This window comes from Haliaeetus albicilla, chromosome 16, assembly GCF_947461875.1.
Source record: "Haliaeetus albicilla chromosome 16, bHalAlb1.1, whole genome shotgun sequence".
NCBI lineage: Eukaryota > Metazoa > Chordata > Aves > Accipitriformes > Accipitridae > Haliaeetus > Haliaeetus albicilla.
Genome location: NC_091498.1, coordinates 12,349,777 through 12,371,624, shown reverse-complemented (window position 1 = coordinate 12,371,624; position 21,848 = coordinate 12,349,777). Strand labels below are relative to the sequence as shown.

At 42.4% G+C, this 21,848-nt stretch overlaps 1 protein-coding gene across 5 annotated transcripts in view; it reads right to left on the bottom strand.

Annotated features, from left to right (window-relative positions):
- Positions 1–16,774: 16,774 nt before the first annotated feature.
- KMT5B (lysine methyltransferase 5B) overlaps positions 16,775–21,848 on the bottom strand; it is a 32,741-nt gene continuing 27,667 nt past the window's right edge. For 4 of the 5 annotated variants that reach the window (XM_069803496.1, XM_069803495.1, XM_069803498.1 and 1 more), the window contains one exon: positions 16,775–20,232. In XM_069803496.1, the coding sequence (XP_069659597.1) occupies positions 18,764–20,232 (1,469 nt within the window). In that variant the 3' untranslated portion in view covers positions 16,775–18,763. Of the gene's footprint in view, positions 20,235–21,848 lie in introns of all 5 variants that reach the window. The other variant, XM_069803497.1, reaches the window with a different exon arrangement.

Sequence of the window (21,848 nt, the reverse complement as noted above, 5' to 3'; positions counted from 1 at the left end):
CTTCATATTGAGGAAATGTCCACTTCTGTAAACAGAACTTACCCTTCATGAATCAAGGAGAAGAACTGGGGGGGGAGGAAATAAGTGAGATGAAAACCAAAAGCAGGCTGAAAGGCAGATGATCTGCCTGATGAGAGCTGTTTAGCTGTGATTACACACTGCTACTGCATACCCTTTGGCTTTCTTATGCTGCCCGATAGTAATCCAATTGCTGCCCTATTTTCTTCTCTCCTAGTATCCCATTCTTTACTCAGTTCTGTTGCTGTTTTTCTTCCACAGTTTCAGCTGAGATTAGTGAGGCAACTCCCCTCACCCAAAACACATACAGCTTGTTTATTGCTATCGGCTCACACCTTAGTCCTTACTGATCTCTCTGTGCCTTAGAGCGGGTCTTCCCCTCCCATATTTTGTATCCTCTTTAGAGACCATTTAATTCTAGCCTTTCCTTCTCTAGCCCTCTTTCCTGTGCTATTTCCTGAAGTATCCCAGAGCTCTTACATCCTGTACTAGAGAGCCAACTCACTCTTCTGGTACATTCAGCATAAGAAAGGCAGAATCCTAAGCATCCCTTGCTGACTCCTATCTACACCTCAGTCATGCACTTACTACTTGACCTGCAGCCAATGCTGTGGAGCATTAAGGGTCCTCTTAGGTCCTGGGTGTCTCTATAATACTGGAGTGAGTTTATTATTTAGCAGATAAGGCCAATGTTATTCTTTCATGCTTGCAACTTGTGCAAACCCCTTGACAACTCACAGCCAAGTTCTCTCAGAGCCTGTGGTGATCAGTAACACCTGGGTTCCAGCTCTTCAGTCCTCTTGGACCGGGTGCTCCCTCCATCAGTCATTCTCTTTCAGTAAACTAGGATGTAGTGGGCATAGAACAGCAAAAGGGCTGAGCTAGCAATCATTCAAATTAACAGGATCCTTCCTGTTGACTTCCAAGGTCTGAAGTAACCCTCAAAAGCTCAGTAAAGAGGCTATAAGAAGTGAGGGATAGTCCTCCATGATTTGGGGGAAAGAAGCTTTCTAATAAGGTAAAAGCAATCAGCATCAAAAGCACCTTGTCTCGAGTGCCAGGTTTTTAAGTCTTTTAAGCAGCCCCTCTTATACAAAGTAAGCGAACATGAAAGCAGGAGCATCTGCCAAAGCTCTTAAGCCAGACGGACTGTCTGTTCTCAACGCTAAGAGGCCTTCACTGAGGTCACTCTTATCCAACCAAGCCTCATGATCTTGCTTTTGAGAAGCACCTGGCCAAAGGCAGCCCAAAAGTTGCAGATCTTGGATCGAGCTTGTGCCAGCTGTCACATTGATCAGAGCAAGCTGAGAGGTGCTGCTGTTACCCACGTCGGACATATCCTGTAGGAAAGCACTGCCCATCAGTAGTGTCTAGAATGAACCCCAGCTTTCTTCTGGCTCTACCAACCTACCCCCAAACTCTTTCAATGTAGGCACTGACTGGAAATACCACAGAAAATGGTGTTGGATATGGAGGGTGGGCAGCATCCAGTCCAGGTACTTCATGTTACTTTTGTGCTCCTGCAGGTGAGACGGTCCATCCTCAACTTTTCCCTGAAGCGAAGCTGAGTAATGGGGCCCTTCCTAGATTGCCAAAGGGAAAGCAGGGCCAGTCGTCGATGTGCACTGGAATGAACTTGAGGAAAAAGGTAAGAAACAGCCACCTGAGCTCTTGCATGCCACTTCTAGGGCCCAAGACAGAATGAAATCAGCAAAATTAGGGCAGCTTCAAGGTTTTACTAACTCAACAGTGCAGTGACATCCGCCCTATGGTCTTCTGTGAACCTGCTAAGTGAGTGGTAGAGCTGGCAGGACAGATTTCACTCAGTCCCTCAGTGGGTCTGATCCACCACTGACTGGAACTTCAAAGCAGATGAGAAATGTCACCTGCTCAGACTAGTTGCCTTGCTTGCATGGATGGTGACACAAGCTTCAGGGGAGGGGTGAATTTGGCACGCCTCAACTTGTACAGAGAGAGGAATTTCCTTTAAATCATTATTGCTCTACCAGCTGTAAAACCTCAGATTTTTATTTTTGTGCAACACTTCTCCAAACAAAGGCATTATACTGACATGCGTAATTAAAATCCACACTCTGGGGAACTGTAAAATTGACAATGCCTTCTGAAGAAGTAGCTCCTAGAAGAAAAGTCAGCAAGTCTAGAGAAAAGGCAAACTTCTTCACAAAATGGGGGGGGGGGGGGGGGGGGGGGGGACAGAAAAATCCCTTGCTCTTGGATTTCTGCTTTCTACCATGTGGTCCATGTGTTCATCTCCTTCACTGCATGAGAAAATGGTCACACAGCTGCCTGGAAATCTCAGTGCAAGGTCTCTCCTCTTCAGTACAGTTTAGTCTCGTTAATCTTTCCAAGGTCTCCCCTTTCCACTGCCTATTGCACTTCCAGCTCCTGGGCCATCACTGCCTATTATTCTCTCCCGTCAAGGTCACTTTTACCTCTGTTCTTGTCCCATTCTACTTCCCACTTCCCCCCTACTCCTGTTGCCATCTTCCATGCAAGTGCCACTCAGCCTCTCTGTTATCTCGCTTGCCAACTCACCCAGTTTTGATCCCTTTCCAGACCATCTGAAAGAGAGGAAATCGGTAGAAGTTGGAGAAACCAAAGCCTTCCAACCTGGCTACAGGACCAATGTTTTTGCTGTCCCTCATAAGTGGGAGTCATTGTAAAGAGACTTGTTGCCCTTCTGCTTTGGGCGAAAATGTTGTGTTCTCACACAGTGTCTCAGTTCATAACAAAAAGGCTTGTGCACGCTGAATATAATAGCAGATGAGAAACAGAGCAGAAAGGGTTGGGAGGCTGTGTTCAGCTGGAGCCACGGCAAATAGTATTTCCAACCAAGAACAAGGGTAGTCCGTAGTGTCAGCTGCCGTCTTTCTCTCTCTGATTAACAGGTCAGGAAACCTCCGTTTTCCACAGCTCTGTGTTCTGCAGCTGGAGCGGCAAGCATGCACTTCTGCAAATATCAAAACGTACAAGTGACACTCACTCACTGGCAGCGATCTGGCCATTGATAGTTCTCAGGTAGGTATTCAGCTCCATCCCTGCATGCTGAGTTTAGCAGCTTAAGGCACCATCACCACCCTTGCTACATAGTTTGCTCTCAGGGCACGAGTGACACAGGGTGTCCTCTTACTGCCCCAGAAGCAGGACAAGAGCACAGGATTTACAGAGCCTGAGGGAATGATTTGCTGGAGCATACAATGTTGGCCTAGTGCCGCTACTGTGGGTGTCAGGGACGACTATGCTTGACTATAACAGTTTAAGCATTGCTGTTGTGCTTTCAGATACAGTCATACACAGGCAGTGCAGTGCCAGCAGGTAGAAAGACATCTGAAGAGAATTTTAAAACTTAAGACATACAATTGAAGTAATGAAACATCCAAGCAAAGAGCTAGAAAGGCACTAAAGTGAAGTCTGAAGAGACTTGCCAATGTCAACAGACAAAATCTGCCGCACGTCCAGCCTTAACAGGAAGCAGGAATTCCTTGCCTAGAGATGTCTTCTGAACAGAAAGTCCTGGAGATGATAAGCTCTGTAAGAGCATTGGCCCTCAGATGGTACAAGCTCACAGGTCTATGGTGAGATGGCAAAATGGATACCTCTGAAGTAACACATGTTGTTATGTGAGAGCACATTACAAAGCCGAGGTGGACATGGCATTTATATCAAAGTTCAAGTCATCCTTGTTTCAGTGGACATGTAATTCTGCGGCCCTTTAGTGATTCTTCAGCTGTGGAGGTCCAGAGTCTAAGGTCAGGCCCTCATAAATAGGAATTTACTCATGCTCAGCTGACTGATGTTGCCCTTTGAATGGACACATCAACAATATGAGTTAAACTGCCTCACCCACTTCCACTAACTCCCTCCCTTTTTGATACCATTTTTGTCAATACAAACTGGAAGCAGAGATACAACCCAGACCTGCTAGAGTGAACTTTGGCTGCAGTGTGAACTGTTTACCCTGACCACTGGATAGTATCACCCACCTGGCTCCAAAATCAACATGAACTACATGATCTGATGGGCTTAGATAACATTCACTAACAGCAAACTGAGCAACACTAGAGAAGTAAACTGTCATACTCCAACTACTGCCTTGTGAATTGCAACACCGTTCAGGTGTAATATACTCCTCTACCCAAAGAAAGAACACATGCAGCTTTATAACTGAAATCCCACTTCACTCATGTACAGAAAAGGGGACTACAACATGGGCCTAGATACTGTTAAATTGGAATATTGGGGGCTGCTTGTAACACAAGCTGTTAGCAAGCACTTGATCATGCCTACTTGTACTAACTTAAAAGAAGCTACATGCTTAAAAGTTTACCCCCTTTCAGGCTATGTCTCTAGCACTGTAGTCTCCTAGGATGGCTGTTAGCACTGATACCTTGCACTGTTCTCAATCTGTCCTTCAGAACTCTGCCTGATGCTCCCTGGAAAATTTCCCAGAGTGGTTCAGCTGGCAGTAGCATTAAAAAATCACAGCATGTGTCTGTAGACTTCTTTGTATCAAACATTCAGAGATAGCACACAGCAGAGATGTAATTGTCGCAGCTATGCTCTTAAAAGGCTGCTTCCATCTCAGAGTATGTCTTTACCAGAAAGGACCATCTCCAAGCAGACCGCTGCAGATCCCACTCCAGTGAAAATAGTTTATTCCCCTAACAGCTGTATAACTTCAAGTCTTTGCTGCAAAATCCACTACTCAAGTTTTGCCCTTAATTTGAGGGTCATCCCCACACAAAACCTCTTAAATCTTTCCGCTGGCACATCAAGATAGAGAGTAACACTATTATTAGTGCCAATCACTGCTATGACAGCCTCATTGCCACACTAGTTTCCCAGGACTGCTGTTGAACAGATACCTTGCGCTGTTCTCCTCACCTTGTCCTTGAGAATTCTGCCCATTATTCCTTGGAAATTTTCCCAGAGCAGTCCAGTTTACAGCAGCACTTAGAAGCACAGCACATGTCAGTAGATGGTTTTGTATCAGATGTACTGAGATACAATGAAGCAGAGGCTTGATTATCACAAGGTTAGCTCTGTTATATCCCCTCCTCGTTATTTAAAAAAAAAAAAAAAAAAGAAAAGAAAGGAAGGAAGGAATAAAGAAAAGTCAGTCATCAGCAAGAAACTGCAAACCCTTCCTTAAGCGGTAACCAGGCTACTGTTTTTTGGAACTTTTCCTGATATAACAAAAGGCACCATGAAGACAGGAACTTTGGCAGCAGTGGTTTTGAACTCCACAATCCCTAATTTTTCTCTGGTTTTCTATGCAAGATTCACTGGAAATATAATGAACTGCTAGGGAAACAGTCAACCTCCAAATAGATATCTAAGCAGCAGCAAGCCTCTGGAAGTTACAATTGCTAGAACTGAAAGGAGATTTTCACCAAAGCAGCCCCAGATTCCTGAGTTAACCGGTGTCCTGTTTTGCCCGATCATTCTCCCCATAGTGACTGCAGGAGCTGCAGCTGAGCCATTGCTCTGTGGCTCGGGTCAGCGATGAATGAATAGGACGCAGCACTGGGAAGGATCTGACTTGAACCCCGGGACCAGCAAGGGAGATGTGGGCTGTGGGACAGGGCGTTGGAAACAGCCTTGGGGTGCACTGCTGTGGGAAAGGCAGTTTAGGAAGGGAAGAAGTGCGAGCATCTTCACTGAATACCAGCCTCAAAGGGCTGGCACAGACAAAGGTACTACAATACTATGAGAGGAGTCAGAAGGTGAAGGAATAGGAGTTGAAGATGAGGAGTGTGAAGGAGGAAGGCGTTCCCTGCAACGCAGCAAACGCAGTTTAGCTAGAGCTGGAACGAGCTGATTCATTCCCCTCGACATTTGTGTGGACTGCTCCCTCTCCTGGGGAAAACTTGCCAAAAAAAAGAAAAAAAGAAAAAAAAAAGAAAAAAAGAAAACACAACCCAAACCATTTCTTCAAGCAAAGTGCACCCACAGAGCTCGCAGGCAGACAGTCCCCATGCTTGCAGGTTCGAGTTGGAGAGGGCAGGGTGCCGGACCCCCATGCTGCTTTTCCCAGTGTGTGGCTCTCTCCTGGCCAGGGGAGCCCAGCGTGGTCAAGCAAGCTGTAACCTCCAGAATCCAGTGCAGAGCTAAGCATGGCTCCAGCCTGCGCAGACAACAGCAACAGTGTCTTCCCCCTGTGACGGTACTGCTGCCAAGCACCACCCAGACCATCCTCCACACTCAGACCAGTGGAGTTACCCCGTGGCACAATAGGCTAGGATCCAAGAAAGAGGGCTTGCAAGCACTTTTCAGGGGGAACGCTGGAGTGGAAACAGCACTTTTCTGGGAACTGGACAGAGATCATCAGTTCCAGTCATAAGTGCTGGTAAGGACTAACATTTTTAGCCATAGAAATAAATTTCAGAGTCTGTGAGCAAGCAAAAGGAAGGACACTCTCCAAACAGGCTCTTGTGGTGAGAAAGATTCACTACCTACCTACCCTTGACTCCTTTAGGATTCCAAAGTCCAGTTAAAATCTTCACAATGAAACTAGCTCAGAAGATCTTCCAATAAGATTAGAACCAAGTGGTGAAAAATGGTACGTTACAGCAGCCAGTAAGTATCCATATGAAGCAGCCCTGGAGAGGTGAAAGGCTCTGCTGAGATTAACAGCTCATGAGCATGTACCATACTGGCTGATACTGGTGCATGACTAATGCCCCTGTAGCCTCTTCCTTCCAAATCCTTGCCCAGTTAATGAACTCTGCTGTAGAAAAGTTACAATTTAAATACACACAATTAAAAATGAGAGAAGAATTACTTCCGTTTTACAGAGGAGAAAAGGGGGACAGGTATGCCTGTAAGCAGGAAGCAGTACCAGGGCTGTAAAAAAACCTAACACTTTCCAGATCCCTGGAGCTTGACCAAAGACATCCACCTCGCCTAGTTGCACGTGCTATGCCAGCTTTGTGGAAGCTTTCATCCCAGAGATGCAAGGATGAAAAAAAGCCTTGCTTGATTCTTAGTAGTCTGAGTCATCATATCATACCACATCAGGCAGTCACGCAATCATCAAAGGTCACAAGATGTATAGCCATTCCTCTGGGCTTTACAGCTGCTTTCCAGAGCCCAGACTCCTCCTTCTTACACCGTTTTGCAGTCAAGCGCAGCAGCACTCATGCCTGCCAAGCATGGGGAAGCCCTACCGTAACAGCCAAGCCCTGTAGGAGACACATGGGGTTTTTGTCTACAAGCACCAACAAGAGAACCATAATGGATTTGCAAAATCTAATTAGCCTAAATAGATTCTTACTGACTGCAACCGCAGCTGCTTGGCAACATAGAAGGGGTGCAAGTCTCACTTTTACAGATAAGCTAGGTTTGTGTAGGAGGGCAGGGGAGACCTTTTCCAAAGATAAAAAGGAATGGAGGAAAGTTACTGTTGCCCTACATCTTCTACAAGCTAAAAAAGGAAAGACATCATCTAATTATTTTACTGTTCTAACTATGGGAGTTATGGCTACCTAATTCAAGACTCATAATACATACATAAAAGTTTGCATAACTAGGAAGAGTCCTTGTCCTGAAGACCTTATAGCTTTATGAGACTTACAGGCTTTATTAGGTGACAGGTAGTATCACCCCTGTTTTACAGACAGAACACAGGTCAGGAGCCAGACTTCAAATGCTTTGGTAACATGTAATGCAAGTCTAGTAAGGCAAGTGTGAAGGACGCACCGGACCAGGAAAAGTAATAAATATAAGGTGGAAAAGTTCAAGACTATAAAAAATAAAATCCATTGCAGCCTTCCCTGACCAAAGCAGCTGAGCAGTCCAATTCCCAGGCACTCACACAAACTGCTCTTTTCCCCCAAGGACTGCCATCTCTGCTGCTGGGGCTGCAGCATGGGATGGCAGCCAGTGCCTCGGACTCCACAGCGCACAGCCCTGTGCTTTGTCACCGACACACCTCTACCAGGGATCACGTATGCAAACTGGGCGACTGAGGTGGGGGTGCAGGTTCCCTTCTGCCTCCCTTGACCTGCTGCTTCTGGCAGAGGCATTTCTCTTGGTAAGCTCTGGAAAAGCTCAGCTCTCAGGGCCCTTACCCCACTGATATCTGTGACTACATATGCTTTAGATTTGGCAAAGCCTCCTATCCCCTCACCTTCCTTTCTGTGAGTCAGTTTGACTTTCTGGAGCACCCAACCTAAGCCAGACTTTCAGAGCAGATCAGTGTTTGGGTACTGTTCTGCTCTCTTTTTCTACAGAAGTAAAATTCCAATTCTGGGGCCCCATTCAAGGGCACACAAACAGCTTTTAATAGCCAGCTGAGATTTCCTGCATCTCTGACCACTGTCATCCCACTGGACTAGCCAGTCAGTGTTAGGGAATGCTTAAACCTGCACAGAAGGTGATGCATCAAGTCTTTTCTCTGCACTTCAAGCAGTGTTTAGGAGATCAGTGCTATTTCAGAGCCTGCCACTTCTCTGCTGTGTTCCGTTAAGGAAGCCAGTTCATGTTTCTGTGCCCCGGTGCCTCCATCTCTCTGCCACTAACTCTGATCTCCTTCACAGATCATTGTGATACATGGTAGATTATTGCTGCATTGTTCTTGGGAATTTTTGTTCCAAAAAAAAAAAAAAAAAAAAAAGGCTGGGGCAAAAGTAAGAGTCCTGAGACTTAACCCCATGGTTTCTGTGAGAGCAGCAAGCCAGGGCTGCGGAACAAAGAAAAAGGGTGACAGCCTGGATTGAAGGATTGCCAGGCAGCACTCAGCTACATCTTTCACTATTTGTATTCCTCCATAGTTTTCATGAAGACTTCACAGAAATTAAGCTACTAGGTCAGTTTAGATAATAAATATCTTGCAGTGTGGGGGAGAATATCAAGTAAACCAAACATGAGGGTTCAGTATTCCAGAAAGAGATGTTAACTAGATGGCCGGGATCTTCCAGCTGCTGACAGCACATAGCACAGAGGTGCAACCCCTGAGCAAATATTGATTTAAAAGTACTGCATAGCAACAGAACAGGCAGCAGCTGACTTGTTCTCACTTGATTTTGGGAGCTGTAAGACCAGCCAACAACCCCTCCCCCCCAAGAACACATAGAGCATTCCAGAGGGAAGTGTTAATGCTGGATCTTGACCAAGAAAGGATTCCTACAGACTCAGCAGATGAGAGGAGGATGTTACACTGCTTGCCTCCTTCCACTCCTTTCCCCACTAGCCCCATTCCTCCTGTGCTTGTACTTCCCCTTGTCTGAGGACCTTTATCAGGGTGGCAAGTGGCTCTCAGCAGGATGCAAGGCGCAGCAACACACAGAGCCTGCCTGCCCTTGGCAGGAGTTATTCTGACTAAGGGAAACAGCAGAAGCTCAAGAGACAGGCATGGATAAGGCTAAAGGGGGAACCTCCTCCTGGTGGAATGCAAATGGATTAAAACTAGCAAAAGCAGAGCTGCATTCAGCATCAAGTTATTCCCCGATCCCCCTTGCTGAGCACTGCTCTCTAACTCGGATCGTTCACCTCCCTCCGGATCACTGCTGCCTGGTTGTTTTCTTCCCCCAGGTATCGTTCAGATGCACTCCTGGGGTATCACGCAGTAAAAAGCAATAAATGGCCAAACAGCTTATAACTAAGACATACTGGTTTCCAAAAGGGACTGGGGCTGCAGGGCCAAGAAATCCCTCCCTTGGAATGTGAGTGCCACCTTGTGCTGGGAACGCTGGCAGTCAATGGATAAAATCCAACTTGTACAGAAAAGCAAACGAGAGAAGGGGGACGAGAAGCCATCTTTGGAGCAAAGCTGCATTAGGATTTTTGGCTTTTGGAGATCTTTCCTCCTGGTATCAACCAGCATCACTCTCAATATCCTGCTGTAGGGTAGATTCTGCTTTTTGAAGGGACAGGTGGGCTACAGTGAGCAGCTCTTTGCAGATACACTCTGACCCCAAACAGCAGCACAAAGGTCTCACCCAGCCAAGTTGGGCCTCAGATGTAACTGTGCACGAACAGCATGGTTGGTGTCAGCTCTGTCCTCAGCACGGACAAGTCCAGGGAGAAACAAGGTGTCACCTCAGACAGTAAAATTCTGCTCAGTGTTACTGACATCCACACTGGAGCCTGGTTTGCAACAGATAAACAGGTAAGTAATCCAGGTGTGGAAGATGAACCAATAAAATGCAACAAGCATTTTAACAGAGCAATTTCCAAATGCAAAATACTGCTATCCTAAACCAATGTGCAGGCGAGAGAAGCCAGCTGGCTTGCTAGGGGAAACAAAAAGCAGGGTTTGAGTTTCTTCTTTATTTCTTTAAAATTCACTTTGAGGCTTTTACTCTAAAGATGGGTAAAGTTTAAGCCAGTCAAATTATACAAGGTGCCTCAAATGAACTTCTGAAAATGCCTGCTTCTCTGCACTGATTTTTAGGGGAGCTTTAGCAGAGTCAGCCTCATGGAAATGTTTTTTTGCTTGCTTGTTTGTTCAGAAATGGGAAGTTGTTACTGTGTGAAAATACATTTCAAAGTCAGCCTAAAGGACTTTGCACTGCTGTTGATTAACTTAGGTTTAATCTTTTTATAACCTGGAATATACCTGCACAGGGGTGAAGGTCTCCGTTTGACTGAGGCAGTGGTCCTTACGGTGATGCTTGGCACCAACCGTCCACATCAGCATGGGGACAAACATTAGCACCTACTGGGAGCGCCATTCAAGGTTCTTGCTGACTGCTAGCTCTGCAGTCGCAGACACAAGCTCTTAGGTGGTTTTCTCCAACCTCCAGACACCCCTCTCCTCCCTCTACAGATGCGCCACTTCTAGGGCAGCAGCTGCGTCTTGCGTGCAGGTCAGCTGTGTGGGATGAAGTATGAGATCAGAGAAGCCCTTGAAGAAAAGAGCTGAAGATGGAGTAAAACATTAAACTCCCAGATGGAAGCAGTAAGTGGGGAGCAGGACTGTGGGACCCAAATATTTCCCAGCAGGGAAGCATACCATTTAATTGGATGCCTGATGCCATCAACGTGGTATCCATTGTGCTCTGCCTGACAGAGCTGCGAGAAGGGGTTTGTACATATGAACCAATTACTGATTAGCCTAATAACACTATCCATAATATTCGATTACAAGACTTTTACTGACTGCATAATTACTGCCCAACCTAAGAGAGAAGCATTACACACAAGCAGGCACAAGACAGCAATCAGCTCATCCCCTAACCTGTGTGTTCTCACTAGCCGACAGCAATCACTTCCCTTCCTTCCTACCAAACACTCCTCATAGATCCTCCCTCTTGGGGTTTCTCCCTCTTCAAGCCTCTGAAAGTCCCATACGTCCTGTCCATCCTGACACACCTTGCATGAGCAAAGCTGTAATGGCTCAGACCAAAACAGGTCCATCTGTCGCAGCATGCAATCTCTGGCAGTAACCGATTACATAAGGTTGGCACACAGGTAACATGTCCACACACTTCTTTTTAAGAGTAACATTGCCGCTGTTTCCCCACAACTGACTGAAGCTCAATGGTGTAAACTCACTCCCTGTTAAGTGACTACACTTACAAATACTACCATCAGTGTTTCATAGGTGTTTTACAAACCTAGGAAATATTAATGTTTTGTGTATTTTCTTCTACAAAGAATAAGACTTAAGTTTGGGGTTTGGCTTTTTTTTAATAAAAAGGTAAGATACTACATTTCAGTCTTTCTTGAAACCTTAAAAAAATGTTCAGAACGCTTTTAATATCTCAATTCCTTAACCTTTCCTTAATCCTCCCCCCATGTATAGCCTATTTTTCTTCTATCTTGAGTTCACACTTGATGATATTTCTATCTACCAAAATAACTGACACACACACATATGGTTAGTTTCACCAGAAATTACATTTGCTATCCTGTGCTGTAAATTAAAAGCAGATATACCAACAGCTTTGGGCTTTTTGCTAGAAATCTAATAAACCTGAAAAGATTTGCATTTTATTACACAACATATTCCCCAAGCTGGAATCCTTCCCCATTAGTCACTTACTCTAGACAGCTGAATCATCTCTGCTACTCGATACTGGCCTCAGAATTCAGAGTTACCTTCTACAGAAGAGGACTTACTCTAGGTTGAATCTTTATGCAATGCAGCATGGAACAGCATGGATTTGGGGGGGGTGAGGTGAAACTATTTTTCCACTTGATTTTACAACTCTCAATTTCAATATAAAAGTTAACAAGGCAGCTAAGAGAGGACAGGAAAAGGTAAACTTTTCTGCCTCAAAACATATCCCCTCTTCCCTGCTGCCCTGTGCCCGAAGAATACAAAAAATATTTATTTATTTCAAAATGGTTTTAAATGAAAGCCAGCATGCAGAAAATGTATGGGACATCTACAGATTTTTAACAACTCAAGATTTTAACTAACTGATGTGTTATTCAGCTATCAACAGATACACAGCTTTGAAAAAATAAAAAGAGAAATACACTGAATTTTCCAGGAGTGATTAACATGACCTCAGAACCTATGTTTGGTCCCATGTTTAAATGGGATAGAAGTAGTTTGGCATCTGGATTTCACTGTAGATCTAAAATAGCCAGATTATGCATGACTTTTCTGTGCCACATCAAGAAGAAAACTTTCAGAAGCATTTAAGTCACTTAAAAGCCTAAATCTGGTTCTTAAAAGTACTGCAAACCCTGTCTTACTGTTCGTGACTGAAGGCATCAGCAGTGTTTTCCTTTCTAAGGAGGTATACTCTGAGGTCATACCCAAGGTTGGATCTCAAAGCTTGCTGTTACTTCTGAAGTTGGAAAGTGTTGTTCGCTGAAGCATTGGCAATTTGGCATTATGGGAAGGTAACCCCTCCTGGACTGCTGTGACTGGATGGGCCATGGCTAATCTTTGGCTTTAAAACATTTTGGGCGGGCCTTGCCCTTGAGTTACAGGGGAGGACTTAATCTCTGGATTCAGAAAGACTATCCTTCTGTCTTGGCATCCAGTGTTATCCAAGAGACTTTGGTAACCCTGACCTTGAATTACCCAGTAGTCCTGTCCTAATGCTGTATGGACATGATTTACATAAATATGAGTAAAATCATGCCCTATCCAACACACTTCTATGATTGTCATTCTCTACCTTAGAACTACCAGTTTACAACCAATTCTGTTGTAAAATGTTGCAGCCAAACATAGTAATTGGAGCAGAAAAGACTATAAAACTAATTACATAATAGAATTGATTTCTGATGAACATCAGAAAGCATCAGTGGAAAAAATCTATGGTTTGTTGGACCCATTGATAGCTCCGCACTTGAGTGAAACTCACTACCAAAACCATGAATCTTTGCTTGTTAAGCTAAAACAATTCCTGAGCAATACTGTTTAACTGGCCCCATACCTGTTTCAGCACTGATGCACCTGTACCTACAACAAGGAGTCCTCCAACACCACCACCTATGCTACTGTTTCTGTGGCAGGAACTGTTCTGATCAAATTTCATGCAAGGATGAATCCAAGTAAAATTACAGTTAAATCAAAAGTAGCTGCCTGGGAAGAAGGCATGGATTTCCTTTGCCTGTGGGGAGGAGGAGTAATGCTCAACCAACCATGTATACCTTGCAATAATAAAACTATTTCATGGGATTAGTGTAAATAAGGTATGTGAACTCAAGCATGACTGCCACAGGAGTTCCCTTGGTAGGCAAAAAGCAGGAGCTACAACAGGCAAAAAAGTGCAAATACATAGCTAGCATTGCTGCCATGAAATGATGCTGAAGAAAGACAACCTACCGCAACCTTGTTAACTTGCGGAATCAAGAGCTTAGGAAGGGGCAACAGAGATTATGCAAGGCCATCAGTTTACTTATGACCCAGCCCAAACAAGAGAATACTCAATGAGGAAGGGGATTTCGGAAAACACATGACAATAGCAAATATAATGCAAACTTAAACGACTTTGCTTTTACTTTTCAGTAAGTCTTATTCTGCACAGCTCCCAGACCTTCACCCTTTCATTCTAAAAAGGGCAACCAACCATACAAATATGGGAAGCAAAGGAATTCTGTTTCTGAGCATATTTTAAAGAGCATGCACTGGCAGCACTGGGCAAAACGGACAAAAAGAAACCAGAAAAAAACCTAGCCAAAACCTGACATGAATACGTACTTTGGGGAGTACCTCAGGTGCGTTTAACACATAGTGGCCAGCAGCATAACTAAACAAAGCCAATGCATTGTGAACAACAGAGTAACACTCTGAACGACGGTAAGCTCCACACAAGCTAATACCTGAGCATTCAAAGTACATACAGAGACAACACCTAATGCCCAACAAATACAGTGGAGGGGAAAAAAAGAAGAAAAAAGCATTTGCAAAACAGAAGAAAAAGAAGACACTAACAGGACATTCATGTTAATCTTGCAGAGAATCCACAGCAATTTTATCAATTTTTCCAAGTCCAAAACCCCCTGCTTGCACACTAGAGCTGGAGTTACAGATGAGGTAGAAAAGAACATACTTGATTAGCTCAGAGGGGGACTCACTTCAGACAATATTACAGTAACATCCGACAATCACACGCTTGCTGTTTGGAGAAACATTGCTGCTTCTCAGCACAAGCAATTTTCTAGAAACTCCTCAATGTCCAGGGAAACATCCCTGTACACATAAAGCAGGAAAGGCTTGATTCTTATTTGGCTATGTCCAGTCAAATCACTCCTCCTCAAATAAATGTAAAATTTAATGTAAATGTAAAATTCACTCGAAAGAGACATGGGAAAGGTTAGGCTGCCCTATGCAAGGCAGGCAGAAACACACTGAGTAACTACCTTTTCTGTCTCTCTGGGATTGACATGAATAGTAACCAGTAAGACTGAATAGCCTGTAACGTATTTTGCAGTGATTTTACTGTACAGTAAGTCTGTGCAAGCTTCTACTTGAGCAGACTGCTTAAGACTGCTCCCTCTCATATGCTCACTGCATTTTTATTTTTTTTAAAGAACACTCACAATTTTTTAACACTGTTTTGTGAAGAAACAGTATTTGTTTTCCTCTCACAAAGAATTAACACCTTTGCCTCTACCCTATTAACTCACCACATCAAAGGTGCAAGTCAGCTATCAGTTACATCTGCTACCCAAATATTCAAAATTTCATACTAAACCTGTCCTCAACTACATGGCAGCTCAATATGCACTGCCTGCGCCAGGATGCTCAAAGATCCACAGCCAGCCTGCCATTTTTGTGGCGGTTGTAATGCTTCTTTTTTAGTCTGCCACCCTGTTACACGTAACACAAAACTAGCTGACACAGGCCATCCGTAACACGCTTCCTCCCATTCTTCAACCCACTAAAAGATGTGCTGCAGTCACCCTAAATCTACCGAGCCTTTGCAACTTTTCTCTCCAGTATCTTGGGAAATGAGAGACATAAAGGCTAGACAGGGTCCCCAACAGCCAAGTCACTATTAACTTCACAGTGCTTTGTGATCTGAATTGGACAGCAAGAAACATCCCCAGGTTGTCAGGTTCTCATACAAGTGACACAAACATTCATATTCCCCTACCACTATGGTTAGGGAAACAGCACAATCTACCAATTCACATCTAAATGGTGGGGAAAAAAAAAAATTCTGTGGCAGGATAAGGACAGAAGAGACAGGTTGTGCAACCCCTGCCTACCTCATCAACTTGGGGGAATGCATTTAATGAAGGCATCTGTAACACCAAAAAATCTGTGTAGCAGGACATCAGTATGGACCTGTCTACCCTGGAAACGAATAGAAGCTTTTGTTCCAAATTCTCCAAGAAGGTTGTTCAATGAACAAGAGCAATCCTGAGTTCCCGATGCCCAAAGAGCTACTTTTACTTACTTCTGCATCAGAGAAAAAGCAAAGCAGCTCTCATTAACGGGTTGTGTGAACCATGAGTTAGTAGGAACATCTACTCCAGACAAAAAGCTTCTGCCTCCAAGGGCAGGATTCTCTTCCAATTTCTTTCCTACCTGTTTCATGATCTGCTTTCACTGCTTGAGGCTGGTTTATCAAGCCCTTGAACTTGCTCTTGAGCGTACTGGTCAGTAAATGCCAACAACAGCTGGCAATGTGTACTTGCTGCACCCCTTTTCCTCGAATGCCCAGGTGAATGATGTTTCTGCAAACCAATCACCCCTTCCTAGAACCACCACGACTGCCAGAGGATCATTCAGCACGAGTCTGCAAGCAGGAGCAGCAGGGAAACAGAACAGCTGCAAGAAAAACTGACTACAGAGCAAAGTAGGAGAAACTGGTATCCCAGAGCACACTCCAGGAATAATCTGCGAGGCAGTGAACAGAAAGCATGCAGCTGCTCTCTTCAGCTCTTCACCTCTTTCGCCGATACAGCACATACTTGCAGGGCACACCACCCAGTGAAAATGCAAGTGAATTCTCGAGGAAAGAGCTGTGTTACTGTTACTTGTCATCAACTGTTTGTTGGTAAACTTCCTACTACAAAGCAAGCCCTTAATAACACAGCTATCTTCCCTGTAACCCAACCTTTAATAACCCATTTTTATATGATACAGTACAATTAAAAATCCCACAAGACAACCACCATAGCTGACTCTGTACTCAAAAATGTCAGCATACTTACCAAAGCTTTCGTGTTCAGTCTTCCATGAAGTAAAAGCCCAGGTGTGACAGGAGAGATTGTGCATTACATACAGACCTACCCATTTTTTTAAAAATATATATACTCCATACATGAGACACAGCAGGCTGTTAACAGAGACTGGACATTGTAAAAACCAAAGTTACAAGTATTATGTTTAATTCTACACTTAATTCTCTGCTAAGAATACAGAAGGGAAGCGAGATGAAGGTAGATTCCATGAGCTGATGCGCAGTCTAACAAATTACTGAAACGCATTTGGAAGGATTTCTTTGGAAAAATTCTTCATTTCTGTGAGGGTCAGAGAGATGGGCCAAACCATTACAATCAGCTCACATGCAAATTCACCCACCCATTTCCACTAATGCTCTCACAACTGGGTAATACAGTGGTCATGTAACTCAAGCTCTTGCTCTTCTGGGCAGAGAGGGTTGGACTTCACACAAAAATACCGTTCAGCTAACAGTGGATTCAACTAATCCAATGGCACACATTTTATGATGTGAATTCTGTTTCTACACCCCTAGATTAAAAAAAAAACAAAACAAAAAACAACTCTAAACCTTAATCCATGGTTGAGTAAAAACACAAATACCATAGACCAAAGTGCTATACAGTTAAGTCAGCTATGACATTTTAGACCTGTTTCAAAAAAATGGCTTATAAATGAGCTGATTTATACATACAAACAAGTCCATTGTGCCCAGAAGTTTCCTAACATTTTTATTAAAAACAAAAGAGCCAAAAGATTGCCCTGATACTCTTCATTGTTATAAAGCAGACTCTGAAATATTAAGTGAACTACGTATGAGCAAAGAACTCCAACTGATGCAGAGTTTAAAACTAGGTTTACAATTTCCTATTTTATTGGCATGGATGTATTTCTAAACTTAAAAACCTTTCTGGCAAGTTATCTCAATTTCTTATGACAAAATTTCTCACAACACACAAATATTTACAACATATACATATTTTTTCAGTCTTTTACAACTGGTTCTTAAAAGACAAACAATTTATAGGTTACCACAGAACAAAAGCTGTGACTTAGTTGTTTTTAATTTCATAAAACTATCATAAGTTAAAGTGAATAATTTTCTTTAAATTCCTTGTAGCATTTTACAAGTGCAACAGAAAAATATGAAGAACCAATTTAGGATAGCTGCAGTTCATTGAATAAATGTTGCCCGTTGTAATCACATTATTTCACAGCAAATTCTTGAAAAAATAAGCACCAATCATTCTTGCAAAGAACAATTTTATCTAAAAGTATTGAAAAGTGTTAAATACAAGGTGTTTAATTTACATAACAAGCAATAAATACACCATATCCAAACTTTTATTCTGCATACTGCTACCCTTGTACATATAATGTACTAAAAAGTCAGCAAATTATCAACACCTTTTCTTTTTTTTTTTTTTTCCTCTTTTTTTAAAGAAATCAATTTGACTTCCAACCAACGGTTTGCTACTGTAACAAAGGCCACAAACAGTACGTCTGGGACAGCATACAGTGTTAAAACTGACAAACTCCAAGGGGGAAAAAAAAACATCTAGCAAATAAATCAAAAAGCTGTAGATCATTGCTGGTGATATTAGCATATACTAGAAAACCTTAATATGCTGCTACTATGATTTTTTCAAATTGTTTAGTCAAATATCATAAGAGCAAACTAATGCTCTTACTGATCAAAAATAATTATGTAGCCACACTGTATTCTCATTGTCCTGCATGGAAAGATTTGATGCAATTTCATAACTTTGCTTGAGCCTTTATTTTACAACAGAGCATTACCTCTAACTCAGAATTGCACATAAGAAGGCTATTAAAAAGTACAATAAAAATCTGCACAAATCAGACTTAAGAAGAGTCAGTATGCTGTACACTTTCTACAATATTACGTTGATAGGTGAATAGACAATAAAGAAGTGCTGCCACTAAGTTTTTCAGAAAGTTCTTCAGTTGAGGAATAATCAAATGGAATTTTTGTTTTTGGTGTTTGTTTTTTTTTTTTGTTGTGGGTTGGTTTGTTGTGGGGTTTTTTGTTTTTGTTTTTTTTTTCCATTTTTTTTTTTAATTTTTAATTTTTTTTTTTTTAAAAATGACATCCAGGTCAGTTTACGACCTATAAGCTTATGCATTGAGCCTTAAAGACTGATCTTCTCTCCTCCTGGAAGAAATATCAATATCTATTGAATCCTTGCCAACAATAAGCCTTAATCTCTTCGCTGGAGGAAGAGGAATAAAGTCATCAAATTCATCATCATAGTCATCTTCCTCTTCATCATCCTCTTCTGATGAGGATTCATCTGCTGTTTCCTCTTCATAGTGACCATAATTGTCTACTTCCATTCTTGACTCCAAAAGGGAAAGAGTTTCACTACAACACATACCATTTTCATGAAGGTCCTCAGGGTATGTCCCTCTGTTTTCTTCCTCTCGTTTTAGCTGTATTTTTAATTTTGTTGAACTATTGCCTGATCCTGAGTTAAACCCATTATTTAGCTTTGCTACATATAAATTATTATCTTTTTCATGGTCTTTACTTAATTTGATGCTTATTTTCGAAGAATTCATTCCATCACTTTCTTGGTCATTTGCCTTGCTACTGCTATCATGGCGTCTACGAAGAGTCAGTTTAGGGATCCCAGAGCTATTTTCAAGGATAAGCTGTGCATCATACCTCGTGATTCGTCTTTTCTTTTTACTTTTTGCAGTTCTAAAGCTGTCTTTTGCTTTAAAATTGTCAGATGTTACAACAGAGCAGCCACCAGATCCAGGGATACAGTCTTTATAGCCAACAGGTGTGTCCACCACATTATTCCTCTCTCCGAGCTCTGAATGTGAACTAATCAAATCTGGTACTTCATCTTTCACAGGTGTATTGTGCATAGTATCAGTTTCTTCTGTTTTTGCAGATGGTTTCACAAGTTTTCCTTGTCGAGATTTCTTTTTTGACATGCTTGCATCACTTTTCTGGCACCTAATCTCCCCTTTATGTGATGGTCCATGAGCCACATTATTTTCATTTACCACATGAGACTGCTGCTCTAAAATGTCTGATTGCGTTCCAGTCAAATTATTCTTATAGCTATCCAATGTATTTGGTTCAAGCTTTAAGTCAGAGGTCTCCTTCAAATTCATCCTTGTTCTCATTGACCTCCTTGTTATATATGTGCAGGGTGGTATATCACCATGCTCATGAGCACCTTTCACAGAATTCAGTTTATGTTCTCTTGCTGCATGCCTTGTTAAGCATCCACTAGAGACTGCAACTTTGACTGGTCCCTCCAATTCTTTATCCTTTTTAATGGGCAAGTTTTTATACAAAACTACTTTAGGCTCTTTGAGAACTAGATTTCCCATTTCGAGCTTTCTAGAAGCGTTCTTTTGCTCTGGCCTTTTGCACTGATTTCTCAACTTTATCTTTGAAAGTAAAGGCTTTGCAGGCTTTTTCAGTCTCTTTGGTACCCTGGAATTATTTATATGAGTTAGTTTAGATGAGGTAGAATTTGACGATGCTGGAATTCTTGATATAGACTGTCTTGTTAATGTTCTATTTTTGCTGTTCTTTTTTACGCCAATTGAAGATTTTCTGTTAGCTGCAAAAGAAAAAAGTGGTTTTGTTATGACACTGCTTTATCCTGAGTTTCCCACTCCCAAATACTGCAGTTATTTCATTTATTTTAAACACTTCATCAAAATCTGTGAAACATGCTAGACAGTACTCAGTAAGGAGCGAGCTGCTTAACTTGCAACTCCGACATGAAAGGAATTGTCAAACAAGTCAAAAGTACACCTAAAATTCCTTCCCTCACTGCCACCAATATACCAAGTTTAGTTTTTACTTAATTTCTTCTTCTACCATTTTTTTAAAAAAATCCATCCCACATTGTCCACAGTTTTTAGTGAGTATTATTGAAGAAAAATCTGAGGATCAGCATGCTCTAGTACTAACCCCAGAATTTTTTCCTACAGAGGGAGGACACCCCCCCCCCCAAACCTTAAGTACTGTAATGGTGTCCTGGTTTCAGCTGGGATAGAGTTAATCTTCTTTCTAGTAGCTGGTACATCGTTATGTCTTGGGTTCAGTATGAGAATTATGTTGATAACACACTGATGTTTTCAGTTGTTGCTAAGTAGTGTTTGTACTAAGTCAAGGATTTTTCAGCTTCTGATGCCCAGCCAGCAAGAAGGCTGGAGGGGCACAAGAAGTTGGAGGGGACACAGCCAGGGCAGCTGACCCAAACTGGCCAAAGGGATATTCCATACCATGCAATGTCATGCCCAGTATATAAATAGGGGGTAGTTGGCTGGAGGAGTGGCTTGCTGCTCTGGAACTAACTGGTCATCAGTTGGCAAGTGGTGAGCAATTGCATTGTGCATCACTTGTTTGGTATATTCCAATTCTTTTATTATTATTATTATTATTGTCATTTCTTCTTATTATTGTAATGTTTTATTATTATTGTCTTTTTTAATTATTCCTCATTATTATTATTTTCTTCCTTTCTGTCCCATTAAACTATCTTTATCTTAGCCCAAGAGTTTTACTTTTTCCTGATTCTCTCCTCCACCCCACTGGGTAGGGAGGGGGGAGCGAGCGAGTGGCTGCATGGTGCTTAGTTGCCAGCTGGGGTTAAACCACAACAAATGGTTTCAGTTTCAAGTATCCAGCTGTCTGTCACCTACTGTGGTAAGCAAAAGGATTTTTGTCCAAGCAAAGCTGCAACTCTAAAGTTTTGTAATTAGAGATCGTAAGAGGGTTTTGGGAAACTTTTTTTCTTTTTTTTTTTTTTAAATATCACAGCAGCAAACAGGAGCCAGATGGGACCATAATACTTTACATAGCTCCAAACCTGTCTGCTAGTTAAGTCAAAGTTTAAGTTATTTATTTTTGCCTATACTGAGGGTGGCAGACATGGGGAATGGGGGAAAGTAAATAAATGATACTCACTACTCCATGAAGACAAGTCTCTCAGGAGCATCACAAACAAAAATCCCTTCCAATTTCTTCCGAGATAACTAACTGTGCACTTTCACTTCAGAATAGGTACCTGAACTATATCAGTCCTGGATGTGGAGAGGGAATAGCTGCCCAATTTAAAGGATCTCTAAAGGAAATGACTATTTGTTTAATAATCTCTACTAAGAGTATTTATTTAAAAACTGTTTTCCTACAGAATGTAGATAACTCAAACTATGTAAGTTTTCTTTC